The sequence below is a fragment of the Rutilus rutilus genome (assembly GCF_951802725.1).
Source record: "Rutilus rutilus genome assembly, chromosome: 10".
Taxonomy (NCBI): domain Eukaryota; kingdom Metazoa; phylum Chordata; class Actinopteri; order Cypriniformes; family Leuciscidae; genus Rutilus; species Rutilus rutilus.
The window spans coordinates 24,480,928-24,502,640 of record NC_140215.1 but is presented as its reverse complement, the minus strand read 5'-3'; the positions used below and the strand labels follow the sequence as shown (position 1 = coordinate 24,502,640).

General features: G+C 38.3%; 1 protein-coding gene across 3 annotated transcripts in view; it reads left to right on the top strand.

The window, feature by feature from the left end:
- The window catches only part of pard3bb (par-3 family cell polarity regulator beta b), a 335,104-nt gene that overhangs the window by 215,432 nt on the left and 97,959 nt on the right, over positions 1–21,713 (top strand). For all 3 annotated transcript variants that reach the window (XM_084421753.1, XM_084421752.1, XM_084421754.1), the window contains one exon: positions 8,974–9,199. In XM_084421753.1, coding sequence (XP_084277879.1) covers positions 8,974–9,199 — 226 coding nt within the window. The remainder of the gene's footprint in view (positions 1–8,973; positions 9,200–21,713) is intronic.

The window sequence follows — 21,713 nt, the reverse complement described above, 5'->3', positions numbered from 1 at the left end:
TCATTTTGTGACTGTTTGATGTTATTTGTGCCCTATTGTTTGGGAATGGGGCCTGGGGGGGTGGTTTTATTCGGGGTAATTCAGCGTTCAATTCGTGGTTCTGTTCAAATTTGGTGTCTTTTATGTGCAAGTTTTACTTATATCAGCTCTCAGCATCTTAACATTTTGTTTTTGGTCTTTTCTGTATGCATGATATTGTTAAGCTTGTAACTTGGAATGTGAAGGGTATCGGCCATGTTATAAAGAGGAAGAAAATTTTGACATTTCTTAAAAAAGAACACGTATCCATTGCTCTGTTGCAGGAAACCCATTTGTCAGATACTGAACATTGTAAACTCAAAAGAGACTGGGTGGGTCAGATATATTACTCTTCTTTCACATCGAACAGCAGGGGTGTAGCAATTTTAATTCACAAGAACATCCCATTCTGTCTGGACCATGTAGAATCTGACTCTGAAGGGAGGTTTGTATTAGTTTCGGGCTATATTTTTGGAGTACATCTCACTATTGGTAATGTATATGCCCCAAATACTGACTGCCCTAGTTTTATATCCCAGACAGTTTTGCAGTTTAACCGGTTTTGTGGAAATTTGGGGTTCTTGGGCGGCGATTTTAATTGCATAATGGATAATAACCTGGATAAATTCCCCCCGCAGACCTTAACAGGCCATAAATCCTCCCACTCTTTACGAAATGTTTGTAAAGATTTAGGCTTAGTAGATATTTGGAGGGAGCTGCACCCAAAAGACAGAAATTATACATTTTATTCTAACCCTCATAGTTCTTATTCAAGGTTGGACTATTTCTTTACTCCATCTGCATGTATTCACCAGGTGAAATCTTGCCATATTGGCCCTATTGTATTGTCCGACCATAGTCCTGTTTACTTAGACCTTGATGTTAATTTGTCCATTCCTAAATCCAATTATTGGAAGTTTAATGCTTCACATTTGAATAATGATGATTTTTGTATGTTCCTTAAGCAGAAAATAGTTCATTACTGGCAGGACAACCAAAACTCTCCTGTCTCCTCAGCAACAAAATGGGATGCTGCTAAAGCGGTTCTACGGGGTCACATTATCTCTTATGCTTTTTTAGTGAGTAAAATCAAGACTCAAAAAAGGAGAGAATTAGAGGCTGATTTAAATCACTTAGAAAGCCAACACAAACAAATACCAAATCAGACAAATTGGATTAATTTGAATAGAGCCAGAGCTAAGTTAAATTTAGACCATACAGAACATATTAAGAAATTACTATTTTTCAGTAAGCAAAAATATTACGAATTTGGAAATAAGCCCAGCCATTTACTTGCATATCAACTAAAAAGGGTACAACAAGAAAGAGTTATAAAGGCAATCAGGACCCCAGAGGGCAGCGTATCTTTTGATCCCCAGATAATTAATGATACTTTTTCTGATTTTTATAGGACTTTATATAAAGCTGAGAGCGAAGGAGCATTGATGGAGAACTTATCAGATTATTTGTGTAAGATTTCCCTTCCTGTTGTTTCTGAAACTAATAGAAATCTTTTAAACGCCCCCTTCACTAAGGAGGAAATTTGGCAAGCTATTCAATCCATGCCCTCAGGTAAAGCTCCAGGCCCAGATGGGTTCCCACTCGAATTTTACAAGCAATTCTGGCAGGACATAAGTCCAATCTTAATGCCTGCAATTAATAACCTTTTAGAGTTAAAAGTAATTCCGGATTCTTGGTTCTCTGCTATTATCAGTCTTATTTTAAAAAAAGACAAAGACCCTTTGGACTGCTCCTCTTACCGCCCGATTAGTTTATTAAACGTAGATTACAAAATTGTGGCTAAAGCAATGGCTCGGCGCCTTGAATCTGTTCTTCCCTCTGTCGTCTCGCCAGACCAGACTGGATTTGTAAAATCTAGATATGGCTCTGATAATATTCGTAGACTACTGAATATACTAGATCATGTACATGTGACCAAAGACCCCACTTTAATTGTGTCGCTTGATGCCGAAAAGGCATTTGACAGGGTGGAGTGGCCTTTCCTTTTCGCTGTATTAGAGAAGATAAATCTAGGACAAAATTTCATTAACTTGATTAAACTGTTATATTCCCAGCCTATGGCGGCGGTTAATACAAACCGGCTAATATCTAGTAGATTTCCTGTTGGCAGAGGCTGCCGTCAAGGATGTCCTCTCTCACCTCTCTTATTTTCTTTGGTCATCGAACCCCTGGCTGCAGTAATGAGGGCAAATACAAGCATACTGGGTATTAGAGTTGGCTCAGACGAGCATCGTATTTCACTTTATGCCGATGATGTGTTGTTATATTTTAAATACCCTGAGACTTCGGTTGATACAATTCTTTCCATTATTGGAGATTATAGCACATTTTCAGGATATAAAATTAACTTAAATAAATCTCAGGCCTTGTACTTGTATGCTCCCCCTGAAGCTGGTTTGGGCTCCCCGTTTCGCCTAGCTCCCTTTGGTTTTCAATATTTGGGGATAAATATTACACCCGATTTGTGTGATTTATTCAAAGCTAATTACACCCCATTAATTACCAAAATTAGTCAGGACTTGTCAGACTGGTCAAATCTCCCCATTTCATTTCTGGGCAGGGTTAATGTAATAAGGATGAACATTCTTCCCAGATTGAATTTTCTATTTCAAAGTTTGCCCTGCTATTTGACTGTTGCTTTCTTTAAAAAAATAAATTCTATCATATCAAAATTTATTTGGAATAAAAAAAAGCCTAGACTCAAATTTTCTACTTTACTGAAACCCAGAGAACTAGGAGGGGTCTCACTCCCTAACTTCCAGTTATATTTTTGGTCTGCCCAGATCAAGAATATGATAAATTGGTTTCTTAATAGAACGGATTCACGGTGGGTAGGAATTGAGTCTTCGAGATGTTTCCCAAACTTGTTATGTACTTTACCATTTATTTACAGTGTACATAAAATCGAATCAGTGTCCAATATTTATACGGTTTCAAACACTCTCCTGGCTTGGAAAGATGTTTTAAAGTATCTGAATATTCCATATATTTTATCTTTAAAATCTCCTATTTCATCCAATCCTGATCTACCCCCTGCTATTCAGAACATTGGTCTTCGATCATGGAGACTGAGGGGAATCTTGGAGCTTGACCAGTTATTTGACAAGGGCAATCTGAAATCATTTCAGTTAGTAAAACAGCAATTTAATTTACACAACAATGATTTCTACAAATTCTTGCAATTAAGACATTATCTGGAATCACTTTTAAAGGATGATAGAATACGTTTTGATCTTTCTGATATAGAAAAACAATTGCATTCTTCAATTTCCCTCAAAAGGCAGATTTCTGTTTTTTACAATATGTTATCTAATCTCGGGCCTTCCTCCTTTCACCCTCTGAAATCGATATGGGAAAAGGACTTTGAGACAAATTTCAGTGATGAGGCGTGGCAATCGATCTGCACTGGTGTCTTTTTTAGAGGGGCTTCAATATTGAATCACGAGCAAAACTTTAAGTTCATTTATAGGACTTATTTAACACCGGTTCGTCTCCATAAGATTTTCCCTAATGTTTCCCAATTTTGTTTCAAGTGTAAGTCTAATATTGGCACAGTGATGCATATGTTTTGGAGCTGTGACATGATCAAGGTGTACTGGAAAGAAATACATAAAATTGTTCAGAGGATTACTGGTAAATCTTTTGCTCTATCCCCGAGTATCTATCTCCTGAATTATAAAGCGGAATTACACCTCAGTCATGATTTAGAATGTGTTTTGCATCTTTGTACCTACTTAGCAAGAAAATGTATACTCCTGTTGTGGTCCACTCCTCATGTCCCTTCTGTTAATATGTGGATGAATCAAATTGCTATTTTCCTCCCTTTAGAAAAGCTAACTTGTGACTTACGCCAGAGGTCTAATGATTTCTGGCATATTTGGTCCCCTCTTTGGAACTTTATTGAGAATGAATGTTGAATGTCTTTATTTCTTCACTCTTGTTTTTTATTTATTTATTATTATTTTTTTTTTATTTATTTATTTTTTTTTCTGGTATCCTTCACCCAATAATTTAATTACCAGTTGATGGATGATTGTATGTGCTGCCATGAGACACCTGTACCACGGTTTTGATATTGTAAAACTACAAAAACAATTATTTAATAAAAAAAAAAAAAAAAAAAAAAAAAAAAAAAAAAAAAAGATGTATCCGAAATCCTTGTCCGTGTGGGGATATTTTTTTGCCCCCATGAGAAAAACAGCAAATAAATCAGACTAAGTGATGTTTTTTGAAAATGTAAAAATGCATTAGGTTTTCCGTGATGGGTAGGTTTAGGGGTAGGGTTAGGGTAAGGGGATTGAATATACAGTTCATACAGTATAGAAATCATTATGTCTATTGAAAGTCCCCATAAAACATGAAAGCACAACGTGTGTGTGTGATTATTTACACACATATGTTTATCAATCTATTCATACATAACCTTGTGTAAAAGAAGTAGCATACTTTTAAAATGTGTACTTATGAAAAAGTATACTAATGAATATACTCAAGTGTTAACTGAATGTAATGTAATGTTAATTGATATTAAATTAAAACGTGTATATTAAATTCAGTTAGCTGACCTTTTAGTGTTTTGACCCACTTAAATGGTACTTAAGAACATCTTTATATATAATTTCATAATTACTTTTAATGTCTTTGAAATCTGGTTAGTGTACTGTTGAATGTACTGACATCATTTGTGGTAATCTAAAGTATGCTATAATGTAATTTCTATTGAAGCACGTATGTCATGTATTTAAACATATGTTTAATACATGACATACGTGCTTCAATAGAAATTACATTATAGTATACTTTAGATTACCACAAATGATGTCAGTACATCATATATATATATATATATATATACAGTATATATATATATATATATATATATATATATAATAGTATGCATATATAATAGTATGCATATATATGCAATTTAGTACATTTAAGATATATATATAGAATGGCTAAAAACTATCTAGAGTTAAAATAATAATCAAGTACTTAACATGTGCTTTAGCATGTTACTTCAATAAAGCATGACTAAATATTAAAACATTTGACATTATTACAACGTATACTTTAAAATGTACTCAAAGCGTTATCTATTTACTCTGAAGTGGCATTTTATTTCTTTAATATAATATCTGTGAGTACACTTTTTTTTAAAATATGCTATTTAAGATTTGAAGTACACTACAAGTGCAGTTTCTAATAATTATTTCCATCCTTTTCAGTTTTCTGAATACTAATCCATGCTGAATTGTTTGTCCTTGTGCCCTTGTATGATAATGTTGGATCTGGTTTAAACAGAATTTTAATAGATTAGAATTTTTGTTTGTGGTGGAGTTTGTTTATGTGACATTCACAGAGTGTCGCCATTGAATGACATGAACCATCAACTTATTACAGGGACAAATCCCCCTGGAGCAACCTAGGGTTAAGTGCCCTGCTCAAGGGCACAGTGGTGATATTCTCAGCCTCAGACAGCACATCCATCGACAGCCCATGATATGTTACGATGTATATTGCATATAAAGTAGCAAGAATCGACTGAAAAATGTCGGTTCCAGTCTGATTGGCTGCTACACAACTACAGGAGTCTGGGTGCAGGTTTTGATTAGTCTACCAAGAAACAGTCATACTTACAAGGTATTGGGCTGGAATAAAGAATGCTTTTAAGGAAGAACTAATCACCAAGGTTTGTGAATTTTATGGGATCAGGTATTTAGAATTTTTTCAAGTAGATCTAAACATTCTGATTTTGCTTTATATCTTCGTGAAATAGTTGCTATTGTTATCAGGCACACAGTGGTTAAGGAATGAAATCTTTAGGAATTCAACTCCAATTTCCCATAACAATTCCACTTCCTGAACGCTCCATTCAATGATTATTTTAATACTTTTGAGGAAGAAATCAAGAAATATGCATTGTTTGAACCTGAAACTTCCAGTTGCGGGCCTTGAGCCTTAACCACTACACCTCCAGCCCAAGGCAAAAAATCAAGACGATGCAGTCTACCAAGAGGCCTTCTCACATGGAGAAGAAACCATATAAATATCAAAAGCCATACATCAGTGAAGATGATAAACAGAGGCATTTAAGGAAGGGATTTATTTCCCTTTGAAATGGTTTCCATTATTTCACTTTGAGCTCACAGCAGTGTCATTATAGCTTTATTATGTAAGGCTTTCAGAGCATAGGTACTGCTCTCTAAGTCCTCAAGCCCTGCTCTTTTTAAGTGTTTTCGTATTGAGACGTGAGCATGATGGGAAATATCTCCCCTTTTTTCTTTATCCTTTCTCGCCATTTTTTTCCCCCCGGCGTTTAGCATTGTATTCAGCGGATTGATATTTACAATAAGCCTTTGCGCTGGTCCGAACAAAAGAGTTTTCTGATGCATATTAGAGAAGTGGGAGCTGGAGCAGGCCTTTGAGGTTCCTCTGTGTCTCCGAATAATAGGGCGGCTGTACGGTCATTACCGAGCCGCCCGCTTCAATGCTAGTTTAAACATGCGAATCGGTGTTTGTTTGTGTAGAAATCAGGCCATGGGGAAACGGATGTTGCTGTTGGCCTTGGACTAAGCCTCGGAAGAACCGACTTGTCCTCAAACTCGTTTGTGTAGGCGAGGCTCAGAGAGTTTTGCATGCTTTTTTTTATTTTTTCATTTTGTTTATCTCCGTCTTTCAATATTGAACCGGTTCACAGTCATACTGAATGCAATATATTCTTTATCACCAAGTAAGAGATGTGTATTTTTCATGACTTTCCTGTTTTCCTTTTCCACGTAAAAGTTACTCGGGCAATCCTAGCTCTCAGCATGTTAGTACTTCTGTTGTAGTATAAATAAATAAACCCCAAATATGATGTCATTTTAATCTTTATTTTTAGTGTTTGTGTTAACATTTTCATTGTTTGTATATAATTCAATTACTTATTGGGCCCCCCTGGCAGTTTGCCAGGAGGCCTCCTGGTTGAGAACCATCGTATTAAATAATACTAAAACAAAAAATGGTCGTAACATATTTCATTATTTTATTTAAAAAACAGTACTGCTTTTGCCTGGTTCAGACTACATGATCTCAACGGTCGCGATCGCGATCGGTTTGATGTAGGATTTGTGGTGATTTGTAAACGACAATGGAATGCAAGAATCGATTGTTTCATCTTGTAAAGTGTGTCATAGGGAACAACAGCCAATGCCACGTCTCTAATGCTTCACTGTGTCACGACATAAAAATTAAACATGCAAGTTTTTCTTTTATTTTGTCACATCTGGGGAGTTGACCAATATGAGCACAGATGCTCTTCCGTACACAGCTTTCAAACATGGCGAAACGAGATGATGGTATTGGTGCTGCTAGGTGAAATTATGCGATGGAGGAAAGGTTCGTGGAGTTATGGCAACAATACTCCTGAGTTTATAATGTTTCCTCAAGGGTCTACCATGACAGAGTGAAAAAAGATAAATGCTGGTGAACAATAGCGGAGACGCTTCAGCAACCTGATACTGGAATTAGCATTAAGCTAACACAGCGCTTCGGTAGTGTTTACACTCTTGTTTCTGGAAGTCAGTTGCTAGTTCCACCTTCTCTATGACATCACGCACATCGTTAAAGACGGCAAGTGATGATTGGTCGGGAAGTAATGTGTAGTCTGACATGTTTCTTCTCAATGACACGACAAGAACTTAGTAGTCAAAATCGCATAATCTGATACAGTGTCGTAACAGACAAAAACATTGTGTAGTCTGAACCCGGAATTAGAGTAATTTGTTCACAATTTGGACTAAACTGTGTGTTTGTATTCACTAACAAGTCTGGCTCATAACAGTCATACATTCACATATCAGTTTACACTGTCGATTATTGATACATTGTTATCAATGGAAGAATGCATGTGCAAGAACCAAAGAACTGCTAATTTAATGTTAATTGGTCGATTAATCAGCTTGGCGAATTAAAAGATTTGGTATTTCTGCAATATTGAGAAATATTGTCTCATGTTTCAGTTTATTTTTCGCAATTCTATGTAGTTTGTCATTGTAAGTGTAAATATTGGTCACCCTGCTCTCTACGCCTCAATATCGGCCATTGAAAAACATATTAGTCAACCAGCAATCTTTCGGTTTCCAGCCCTGATCTCACTTGTCTCTTCACGGTCTAATTGTCTTTTCCCTTGTCATATGTTGGCCTGTAAGATACAACTAGCCATCAATAAATCACAGCGTACAGGGCTATCTGGACCTTCCCTTGAGCTACAAGTGGAGGGTTAGTAAGATGGCCGCTGTGAGGCTTATGAAAGACTGATGCTTTTTCGCACGTCTCCTCATCTCTCTTTTATCACGCTCTCTGAGGCGGCCTGGTAAACGTACATCTGCTCCCAGCACCACCGCCACCATCTGACAAACCTCAGAGCGCAGACACATAATGCAGCCGCAATTGATCGCCACACACACATACAGTGCCCCACAGTGGATAGCCAGTAACAGATGGTTATGTCAGCAGGTTCCTCAGTTACCCAAGCCTCTTTTTTTTTCCAATGCTAATCTTTCTCTTCCTCTTCCTCCGCCTCTTTCTATCCAGTTATCTGCATCACTTCTTTCTTTTTTCTCCAGATTATGATAATTTATGATGCACCAGGGCAGATTAGCTGGAAAAAATATCTATGAAGAGATCTTTAATATTTCCTCGACTCCAACTGAGATATAGGCCACACTAGCACTAGGCCGTTTGAAGGTAAATACTGAGTGAATATAGAAATCTGTCAGCCAGTTGAGATTTTGCAATGCCGTTTATACCATGGTAGATACATTTGTGCAGTTTGTTGAATAAACACAAGAAGAAATGTGCAATAAATATGTATATTTTGGTTATGCTGCCCAATTGTGGGGAACTACAGTATATGCTCATATTTTATGTTTGCTTGTTGTATTGAAATAGATGAGGGGTCCGACCAGAGCTCTGGACGAGACACTCCGGTCAGTGGCTCCTCCAGACAAGGTGCGGGAGACAATGAGGAGAACAAGAAAGACAAAAAGAAGAAGGCCAAAGGCAAAAAGAAAGACAAGTTGAAAAGCAAAGGAAAGGAGAAAGAGAAGAAGAAATCAGAGGAGGTCGGTGATGAGTTGGATAAGAAGACCAAGAAGAAAGGATTTGGGTTGCTGAGGTAAGACCCCAGTTCTTTGTGTTTGTATTTCCTTTTGTCTGTCCCTCTCCTCTTCTGTCTTTGTTGTTTTTTGTTGCCTCTCTTAAGAGTTTCCCCAAAAATGAAAATACTGTCATCATTTACTCAAGTATGACTTTCTTTCTTCCGTGGAACACAAAAGGAGATGCTTTGAAATATACTTTTGGTCACTCTTTTTCCATGCAAGTGCAAGGACTGAAACTTTCAAGCTTCAAAAAGACAGAAAAGCATCATAAAAATATCATGAAGATGGCCCATTTGACTTGTCTTCATCATCTGAAGTAATTTTTCTTGTGACAAATAATCCAAACTGTTAAGTTGTTATTCACTGATTATCTTCCCAGTGAGCCTGTTAATTGTTGCGAATGGATTAAGTGAGTTGAACTCGAGAATCAGGTGAGCCACTTTAGAGAACGAATAATTCATTAAATTCACTGATTCGTTGAAGAGATCCGATTCAGAAGAGCTGTTCATTCAAGAATCGGATGTCGCTGCTTCACTTATGACTTCTAAGGAGAGCTAGGGCAAGTGTCCGGTAAATAATGACTTTAAAAATGTTGCGTTCTTTTTTGAAACTTAAAAACTCAAAAGAGACACCAGCACAATTCTTAAACATTCGTTTGTGTTCTGCAGAATAAATAAAGTCATACAGGTTTGGAGCAAACATAAAGGTAAGTAAATAATTGCATATGATTTGCAAGTATTCTTTTAAGCTTGAGGGTGGTTTGATTAAAAGATTCTCCCACACATGTAAAGGTCAGTATAGATGTTAATTTGACACGTGCTAAGCTGTGGTGTTGGGTCGCTGGGCGGTCACGTGTCGTGTGGCGGAATGTTGGCTCGAGTTGCTGTTGGGACGCTCTGCTGGCTCATGCTCGCGGTTGAAAGTGTCTCGACCCGCTTGCGTGTATGTAACTGACTTTGACCGCTGGTAAACAGAGTAGTCAGCTTCACCTCCATATGGCACGCCATCTCTGCGTCACAGCGCTCAATCTCCCCTGTCTTCACACTGCACCTGTGCCAAGCCTAATTTGCATCACGGTGGGCACCTGTGCCAACCCCTGCCCATCTGCCCGTCGATCGACTGGCCGGCCGGCTCTGGCTCCAGCACCAGCAAGACCAGGCGGCTCCATCACAGTGGAGGACGACCCGCATGAGTGATTCTACAAATCAGAGCATGGACGCCCCGGCAGGCTCCACCTAACGGGCAATTAGCTCTATAATTGTTTTAATTTGGATGGCTGCCGGGAAAACTGAAAAGCACACCACGCCGAATATTCCAACAGAGAGAGAGAAATAGAAACAGCAGAGAGAGGGAAAACAGCCGGAGAACATGATTCAGCTGGTGTCTTTCTCAAGGTGAACCGTCTCAACCTGTCAGGAAGTGGGGGCTACGACGCGGCTCTCGCTTCCGTTAATCCGACTCGGTCTGACTCGGCCTGATCCCACTGTTTTTCCTCTTCCATGTGTCTGTCGAGAGTCTGCCAGAGCGCCCACTGCGGCCAGCTCTCCTCTCGCACCCATGCAATCATTCTAATGCGCACCGTTGTTCTGAGGTGATAAGCGTTTATGTGTTGGCTTGTCAGTGGTTGATGGGGTGAGGTTTGTAAAGGTTATTGAAAACCACCGTAGTTTTATTTATTTATATTTGGATGGCAGCGGGGATTAAAGATGTGGGTTCAAGAGGCGTTTGGTGGCGTAGCGTGCCATGGAATTTGACACAGCCTTCGCTTAAAGCTGACGTAACCCAGAATCTTTTGCTGCAAGATTGCCCTGTCACCCTGCATGGGCCATATATCCACGGATTAAATGGACTGAAAATGTGTTTATAGAAAAGTGGAATTCTCCATAAGTTTGTGAACATTCCTGCATAGCTTTTTTACAATGCTGTCTAAAGTAACTGATGAGTCTTTGCTTAACATGACTTTCATTGTGAGGTTGTGTGTCTGCATAAACCCTTATTCTTTGGAACTGTCAGATTGTTAAGTTTACCACAAACTCTCTCTCTCTCTCTCTCTCTCTCTCTCTCTCTCTCTCTCTCTCTCTCTCTCTCTCTCTCTCTCTCTCTCTCTCTCTCTCTGTCTCTCTCTCTCTCTCTCTCTCTCTCTCTGTGTGTGTAGGTCTTTTTTACGCTTCTCATATTATTATTTATTTATTTTTATTTTTGGCTTATTTAATTTTTTTGCATCATTAGCTTATTTATTTTGCAACTCTGACAGTCAGCAGTTAATAATGTTTGTTTGGGAAGTTGAATTGGAAAGCCCCTTGTGGTAGAGAACACTGTCTCATGTAGTCTCGTATAAACATTATATTGAATTAGTATTTTTAGTTGGTTCAATTATAGGCTACATAGCTCATTTTGCCCTTTAAGGAATAGTTCAACCAAAAGTGAAAATTACCCCATAATTTAGGAGAAAGAAAAAAGAAAGTTATATACACCTAGGAAGGCTTAAGGGTGAGTTAATTATGGGATAGTTTTCATTTTTGGGTGAACTATTCCTTTAAGTGACCTGCTCTTAATGAATGTCAAGGGCTGACGCAACAAACTTTTTTAGCACATTTTTTATTCCATTTTTATTCCCCTTGTATTTGTCCTTATATGTTTTACATGCAACCAGGGGACTAAACCAGCTCAAGCATTGTGTAGATCGATGAACAATTATTGACTGCTCTTTTCAATTAGCATTATGTGTATTTGTGATGTCTGACCTCAAAGGTTAAGAGCAGGTGAAGTACACCCCTTGAGGACCGTGACCTCTAGCCCCACCAACTGTAAATCAGAGAGTGTTTCCAAGTGCTTGAAGTGTCTCTCAATGAAGAAACAGTCTTCATTTACGGTGTTTAAAGAGAGAGGTAATTCACTAAACATTGTTGTCATCATCATTTGCTCATCCTTATGTTGTTACCGACATGTATGCTGTTAATTTACATGTTCCAAAAAGAACAGAAGACAGTTTGGAATGAATTCATTATTATGCAATTGTCATTTTTGGGCGAATTATTCCTTTAATTCAGGAGATGCTGAGAGAGGTATTTCAGTCTGTGTTTACCAGATTTGTATAATTGAATGTCAGCCATCTTGTTGTCTAGTGTGCCAATGAGGCTATAGACACAGTTTGGGTTCTCTAATACTAAATATGAATGTCTTATTTGAGGTCAGAATCCCTATAGACATTGTCACTGTCTAGTTGAAATGTTTATTTTTTGGCTTAGTTTCTTCTTCTGTTTTCTATCTCTGTTTTATATGTGCCTGTTAAATCTTTTGCTGGCCAGTGTGGATGGTATTTTGTTCTCTGCCTGGCTCAGATACAATATTATTGGCCACTACTTAGTGCCCAGTGGGAGTCACTGGCTAGTGTCCATTCTGCAGATTGTGGCCATGTTGATCTGGTGGTAGCTGTGTCTGTGGGTCAGAGCAGTGCTGCAAATCTGGGACATTAAGCCAGGATAGTGCCCTGTAGCTCGGTAATAAACATATGACAAAAGAGGAAAATCAACCTTTCATGTCACGCTCTATCTCAGTCCTTAGCATTCAAAGGCACATGCTGAAGTAGAGTTCATCAAAAATAGCCTTTCCACTAGCTCAGGTATACACTAATATAAAGAAAGTGTTTATATGCAAATACAAAACACCATTATGTAACACACCTGACACTAATAATGCAATAAACATGAACATAAGATGCAACATAAAACCCTAAAGTACTGATAACAAATTCTAACAAGAAACAAACAAACAAAATACCATCAAATTTAAAGTTGTCAAAATTATAAAAAAAAAATTTTTAACTATACATTGTAAGATGACTTGTAAGATTGTTAACCTGTTGTTTACTTCCAAGATCTGTAAATTTACCAGTATCTTACTATAAAATGTCAAAATATATAGTTTTCACTATAGTGGTAAGGAATTAACAGTTTTTATTTTTTTTGCTTAAAAAAAAAAATACTGGGTGGGTATGTATAGCATTATAGCAGTTGCATGGCTGTTTAAGCTAACACCGTTGCTCTATGAGCTGCCTACTTAGACAGCATCATATAGGCACTCTACTGATATTAATTATTTCATCAAATGCTGAAAAGTACAGTATTGATAAAGTAAAATCATTGATTTTACCCAGTGATTTTGTGTCTTCTATGTATGTTTATCCTCACTGTATCACAGTTTTAGCTTAGCAACATGCTAATATCAGATTCTATTTGGAATCAGTGAGTTGAGCTCCCTTTGTGTTTCCTACCTTTGTGTGTACAGTATATTGTTTAGTTTCAGTACGTTTAAATGCGTGTGTTTGTGTGTTGTGTTAAATTAGTGCTATAGTGTGTTTGTGTGACAAACTGATTATTTAGCACTACAAGAGAACTGTATAGCTTGTGTGGGTGCGTATGTGACAGAGATGGAGTAGCTCTATGGGAGGGTAAGGTATAGCCTCAGGTGGAGGATGGGACCCATTAGGATGTTTTACATCTTGCAGACAGATGGAGGCCCGTGTGGACTGCCAAATGCCTCTCATTTTGCTGCCGTGACACACAAACACACACCCTTAACAACACACACACACACACACATTACACTGGCTAACACACACAATTATTTGAGACCTACAGTTGCAAATGTCACAGCACACACAGTGAGCACACACCTCATAGCCACAAGTGTTTATCAGCATTTTTCGGTGTCTTTCAACCCGGATCATCCAATCTGACTGGGAAGTGTCTTTTTTTTTTTTTTTACTTTACTTCACTTTACTTTTACTCATTTTGCAGTAATCCCTGTTCATCTTTCCTGAAGTCAGATCTGAGCTATTTCTTTTCAAACACGTTAAACGTCTCTCACTGAAACTACATATAGCGTTAAACACTTCCAGACTTTTATCTCATCGACCCTGCTACTTTTTATCAGAAATGAAATATTGCATAATTAACCTTAATGTGAAGCAATTCAGCAAAATTGCTGTTCCTCAAAGCCTCTCGGCTCGCATGTAAAACTGTGACCCGAGCACATGACTGTCTCCCATTAGAGGCGAGGGAGGAATGCGGCTTGCAGCTTTACCTTTTAAGGCGAAAGATTAACAGGGTGTCTTTTCGAACAGCCATGTTTGATAAACACTTTTGAGGGCAGTGCTGTACCATGCTGGGAAATACAAAAATAAAACAGACTAAGATGGTTAGCTTGTTTCCAAGTCTGTCTAAACCAGCTTTTTTAACTGAAAACCATGAGATACTGATGGAGTGGAGAGGTGGAATGAGAGAGAATGAAAGAGAAAGTTCCTGTGTGTGTGTGTGTAATGATAGTGCTTTTCTCCCAGTGGATGTTTATGTAGAGGAGAGAGAGAGAGTGAGAACAAGTGTTCACTACTCATGCTACTGCCATTAACAGAGACTGCAGCAGGCCTGCTCCCTCCATTCTGTCACCAGCTGTCCTCTTTTCTTTCTCACTCTTCTGCCTCTCTCCTTTCATTTTTCCTCACATCTCTTGGCCATTTTGCCTTCCGGCAAATTCCACCACAGCTGCCGTGATAGCGGATCTTTTCTTTGTGAAGAATTTCTGGTAACACTATTAATAAGACTTAAAATAGTATTTAAGCAAAATAATGTTTCATAAGAGTTATTCATTTACTGTTTGAGACTGATTTGTCAATCTGATTTATTAAAACCCACTGGTTCATATGCACTGTAAAAAAAAAAAAGTTGCTGCCTTAAACTTAGTACAATCAACTTGAATGTTTAAGTCATTTCAACTTAAATTACATTAAACTGACTTAAAAAAAATTGTTGAATCCTGTACAATTTATAGAAAAAGTATAGCTTATTTTGATGAGCTAAAGCAATGTAAAAACAGATGTTGTCATAACTTATTGATCTTTTTTTTTTTTTTCATTTGCAGGGAAAATACTTTTTGAGAATACTTCTCATCTGATTCATTAAAACTCACAGGTTTATAAGAATTATTAATTTGTGAAAATAAAGTTTTAAGACATGTACTGTATAGTCAACTGATTTATTAAAATACATGAGTTTATAAGATGATGCATTTGCGAATTTGGCATCACTATTGTGTGCAGCATGAACGACTCAGTTGAAAGATGCCAAATAGTGAAGGAAGCACTGCCATCTACTTTATGGTGGTGTTCACCTGTATTCTTGTACTTGCATTCGAAAACAGATATATGCTCAAGTCTTGAGTTGAACTTTTAATTTGATACAATGTTTTGAAAATGCAACACTCTTTGCGCAAGATGGTGAGAAAACTGAGGTGAAAGTTGCAAAGTTCAAAGACGCCAGCCAAGCGCATATTAACATTGACCAATAAAAACACAGTAATGACATTTAAATACACCATTAAAAGCTAGTTGTTCAGTTTGGTTCTGAACAGTACTGCATAGAATTTAAATCCAGTTATCACTACCCGAGTAGTTAGTTTGGTTGTAGAATGCGGTTGTTACTCCTGTGAATTACTAAACTTTGTTTGTTCAGAAAAGGATTGAACACGAGAAGATGAAGTGACAACAAAATGTAGCTGCAGTGTGTATGCCTGTGTGTTAAAAGTAGTGCAGGAAGAACATTTCAATTATTTATCAATTAGTTAATTTAATTACACTAATTCATTCAAATAAAAAAAAAATCTACTTTATTTATTCACTGTCACTTTATTTATTTATTTATTGTTTGTCACATTTGTGAGCATTTTAGTCATAGTCTGGAGTAATGTTGAGTCATAGTCATATTTTACTTTTGTCTTTCAAAAGCACCGTTCCACCAGGATGATGCTCAGTGAGGTTGACAGGTACATGCTGGTGGCATCTTCAACTCATCTGTTGTCAAATTCATATTTAGCTCGACTGAGATTGATTTATTGTGTGTATGTGCATGTTTGTACATCTGTGATTATTTATATGTGAATATGCCTGTATGCATGTGCTTGACCTTGCGTGTGTGTGTGTGTGTGAGAGAGAGAGAGAGAGAGCACTGGTGTGTGACCTTTAGTGAGTGTGCTAATGGCCTCTAAAAGCTTCTGAAACAAGTGTCGGAGTCACAGATGGTGCAACTTACCTCATCCGTCCCTCACAGACCTGCTGACGGAGTGACAGCCCCCCTTGTCCCTCGTCTCTCTTTCTCAATTAACACATTTCCTAATGTCTTTCCTGCTGTATGTTTGTATGTTAGATCAAGTCAACAACAAAGTCTGATACTCATCAGCAAAAACCTGACACCATTGCACATCAAGAGCTCTAAAGAGACACATGACTGCCTATTCAGATTGCCTTAGGCACGCTCAAAAATGCATGACTGTCATTGCATTATATAACAAAATACAAAAACAGCTGGCATTTATTTTTTTAAATAACTTTTTTCCAAGCATAACATTTCACAATAAGTATTATGACACATTTTGTTTGTCAAACGTTAGTGGATGTGCATAGTTAATGTGGTTACACCTGGTTTCAGATGCCCACTTTGAAATTTTTTAATCAATGCAATGACATTTTTAAGCATCACTTAAGTGTCCAAATATCTCTTGGGACCATTTTAAATGTGAGAAACTTTGCTGGTCTTTTTTTATCAGATGATAGGGCGTCTAGAATTTAGATCAACTACCGGCTTCCCTCTCTTAAAATCCCTACTAGGAGTATAAAACCATGTTCATGTAAGTCCTCAATGGCGACAGCTGCCCACGCCGGCGCCCACCTCACCTTTACGAGCGCTGTGATCTGGAGATAGGTTTATTTCTGTGAAAGGGTATGGTCGTCTCAGTCTTCAGTTCACCATGGTAACAGTATCACAGGGAGGTTCATGCGTGCGGTTCGAGTGGAGGAATACAGTAGCTAACAGGCCGCCGCTGTTCTCTCCTCCATCTACATATGAATCACTAAAAGGCCTCTTTAATGGAAGTTCAATCATCTCCCCTATGATTCCCAAGATGCAATGTCCTGATTAAGATGATTGGATGAATGGAAAATGGCATGAATATGTGATTGGGTCTGTGTGTCCCACTGCTGAATGGGTCTTTTCTTTTTATTCTTTTTTTTTTCCCCATCTATAGCACCTATGTGCTAAGCCTCTTGTTCCGACTTATCCATTTTGTATCCAGTATGGGCTTGCTTCTTCCTTTGATTACATTAAAGAGTGAAGATGTGGCAGGCTTGCTTAGACCAGTCTCTGAAAGGTAACAATCAGTAAAAGAATATGGCAGATTAAGTGGAAATGAATGGGAAGAGCTAATAGAAGCTGCAAGAACATTGCTTTTATTCTTTCTGGAAATAATAATCATATGCATCCTGTGCCGAGGGTCTTATAGAATTTACTTACAGGCTGCCGATGAGATTCTCCATCAGACAAATGTAGTTCTGAAGATTTGTACCCATTTTTTCATCTCTTTTTTTTTTTCATGTCATCACTCACTGTAATCTCAGGCTAATTTGCACCTTTCCAAGTGAGAAATTCTCTGAAGCCCATCTTCTCAACTCATATTCCTCATTTTAAACAGGAAGTTGAAAGGTCTTTGAGGTTGAATATTCCCATAATGTTCCTCAAGTAATCAGAAACATGCCAAGCACCTGTCATGTCCTGTTATGTCATGTGTATATGAGGTGAGTTGTCTTTGCCACGTAGCTCAGAGAGTCTGTACTTGAAGCCTGGATGGTGCCAGTCTAACCCAGACTTGTCTAGTACCACAAACGTCTGAAGTATTTCCATTATGTGTACTGTATAAACAAAGAGACTTTACTGTACTGAGCACATGACCTCACAGTATCCTGATGGCCAAGATACAGTATGCGAATGAGAGTTGAATCCATATAGAACAAGTACCTGAGCTCCAAATGAAACTCATTTTCGATTATTAAAGTGGTTAATCACTGAAAATGCTGTGTATTTTAATTCAGAATAAGCATTAATCTGTTTTTTATTAAACAAACCCTAATTTTTCATGTTCAAAGGACAGGCAGGCAGAAGCTTTATGGTCGCAGATGGTTTTGCATCTGCAGGGGTCAACGGTTCTTTAGGGACTGATGATTACTTGGTCTCGATTGTAAATTTGTTAGGTTTAGCTGTGACACTGTAACTATTCAACAAGACATAATGAAAGAACCATTAGATCCGTGGAGGTCAGGCACCTCATGGGTTTCGCCTAATAGGGTTCTTAAATCAAAAAGTTTGAGAGCAACAAGGTCTTGCGAAACCATCAGAATCTATTAGCCTAATTTAATTTCATCATATTGTTGTGCTTCATTTCTGTAATGCATTTTTGGTGATTTATGAAGCAGATCACCATTTAGACAATATAGAGTCGGTTTTAGATATTTCACAAATCCCAAATGTAGCGAACCCACTTTTAGTGTGTATCGTTGCCTTTTTTGGGCTGTATTTCCAGTCTCTGTGGATTCTCAGGCTTTCTTTGCTCAGTTTAATGGCTGTGGAAAGTGGGGTGATTATAGCTGAGGATGACGGTGTAATTTGTGCCATTATGGTGCTCTGTGGATACTACTAATGATGTACAGCGCGAGTGCTAATGAACATGGCAGATTAGTGTTGCGCCGCTTGTATGATTAGACCTCACGGGTTTTACCTCCACCTTCAGTCTGGATTCAGGTTATGACATTTCCCAAATTCAGAGTCCATTGAGGGCTTCTGGAACATTATGAAGCATTATGGCCAATCTGTAGCATTTCCACCATCAGTGACTTTTTTGTTGGTTTTTGTACCATGTTGTCGCAATTTTCTCACTACTAAAGCTTAAAGGGTTAGTTCACCCAAAAATGAAAATTCTGTCAGTAATTACTCACCCTCATGTTGTTCCAACCCCGTAAGACCTTCGTTCATCTTCGGAACACAAATTAAGATATTTTTTTATTAAATCTGAGAGCTGGATACACTCCTCCATAGGCTTCTAAGGGATTGAAACTTGCTGGCCCAGAAAAGTTATTAAAGAGATCGTTAATATAGTCCAGGTGACTACAGTGGCTCAATCTTAAGTTTATCAAGCGATGAGAATACTTTTTGTGCGCAAAAACAAACAAAAATAACGACTTTATTCCACTTTTCATTTCCTTCTCTCTGGGCCTCGAGTGAGTTCACGTAGTGTTTTAACGCAGCGCGTCTGTGTTGCACGTCACCACGTAGGCTCACTATTGGCCGACGCTGGTCATGTGTGTGATGCGTGTGACGTACAACACAGAAGCGCTGCGCTAAAACACTACGTGAACCAACTCGAGGCCCAGAGAGAAGGAAATGAATAGTGGAATAAAGTCGTTATTTTGGGGGGGTTTTGCGCACAAAAAGTATTCTCGTCGCTTGATAAACTTAAGATTGTGCCACTGTAGTCACTTGGACTATATTAACGATCTCTTTAATAACTTTTCTGGGCCAGCAAGTTTCAATCCCTTAGAAGCCTATGGAGGAGTGATCCAGCTCTCAGATTTAATCAAAAATATCTTAATTTGTGTTCCAAAGATGAACGAAGGGGTTGGAACAACATGAGGGTGAGTAATTACTGACAGAATTTTCATTTTTGGGTGAACTAACCCTTTAAGTCTCTGACACAGTCCGATTAATTCAATCTAAATTTGGAAAGTTTACAGAAATAATTACTGCAGTCGATATGATATTCCAATCAATGGTAACTGTTTTTGATGGTCCTCCAACAGACTTTCTACTGACTAAAAGTAACTTTGCCAGTTCATGTCAACTTATTCTACTTACACAAACCCTAACCTAGCAGTCTACTACTGTCTACTAATACTCCAATGAGAGTTGGTTGACATGTAGTTGCAAAGTTACTTATAGTTAGTAGAAAGTGGGCCATCAAAATAAAGTGTAACCCAATCAATTGGTAAGGATCAATACAATTCACAGGAAATGGAAACAATCATATTAATATTTATAGATAGGGATGCACTGACATACCGATAAGCCGATAATTATTTTTGTTAAGTCCGATAACTTGCCAATATTACAATTATGTATTATTTTGTCGAAATAAACTTAACAAATCAATAAATTAAAAATAAAACACAAAAAACTGCAATCATTTAGGTATTGTAGCATTATAATGTACAGTATGAAAAGTGACCTTTTTTTTGCTAAATTTTTGTTAAAAAGTTATTACTTTTAACAGTGTTATTAAATTATTATTATCTTTTAGTGAGTGTTAGATGTCTTCAAAGGTAATATAAATGGGAAATTATGGGAAATGTACATGCACAATTAAATATCCTATATAGGCCAATACTGACAAATAAGATGTTTATAATCAGCTAATAGCTAATAGGATATGTTGTCATCCCTACTTATAGACTGCCACAAATTTGTCCATGCTTGTTCCAGACCTTTGTGTCTTTCTTAAGGATTTTTTGTTTGTTTGTTTATGTCATTAATAATGCACAACATACTTGAGGGATGTGTTGGAGCTCAGAATTTGGTTTGAGGAAAATGTCTTTAGGTGGAGCCTTCACAGCCCGATAAGAAATAAGGACAAATGTCTTCACCTCAGTCTTGTCTGTGTTTTAGAAGTACACTGAAGAACAGTTTGAAAAGAGTGAGGCTGCTAGTCACTGGAGAAAGTATCCTCAGTCTCAAATGAAGAACGCTGGGAGAAGTTCTACCGAAGTTCTGAAGATTTGTGGTGACCAAGAGCAGAAGCCAGAGATCTTAGCAGGGGGGGAGGCGTTCTGCTCGCCAGTCTGTTCCATTGTTCATCCAGCCCTGCTTCCTTCTGCTTCCTGCCACCCCCCGTACGGATCCAGACAAGTGTTTCCGCCACCTCCCTTCTGTCCTCCCTCTGTCTCTCTTCCATACCATGAGCAGATTGTCTCCGATCAACTCTACAGTTCAAGTCTGATGGCCAGAGCCGAACAGCAGTGCCTTGTTAATGTGCGCTAACTTTGCCAGCCTCTGACATCCATTTTAATGTGCAGTTGTCCTCCACGACGTTCAGGAGAGACACCATAGAGTCTCTGTACATAATTAGCAGGATTCTTGGTTGACGAGGTGCGATGAAGCGACGTTGACGTGGTGAAAGCCGATAATGTATTCATGCGATACGGCTGGTGCTATTGCAGTGGGAGGTTTGGCGTCAAAAGGACAGGCAGTCATGGCGAAGACAGCTGGTGCAGATGTATCGTGGATGTCACCACATGACCGCGTTCACACCTCAGAGAAACAAACCGGCCTTTGGTGTTTTGGCCAACAATCCTTGACTCCCATGGCTCCTGTAATTCAACCTGTCGGTAGCCTCAGACCTTAGGTCCTCTAGAAGCTCTTGCTGGAGTTGCATATGCATGTCCTTAGTTTAATACCCCTGTCATCTGTAGCACTCAAGCACCTGTCAGAAGACAAAACAGGTCTGAGAGCAATTAGGGGTTAGACAAAGCCAAAAATGGTTGAGTCTACTAAAAGGTGAATAGATGAAAGGGGCAGTTATGTTCCATTGGAGGAAAAGGCACCCGACGCAATTACACCCTGAATGGCCATCATCAGGCAAAGAGGTATTGATTGGCTT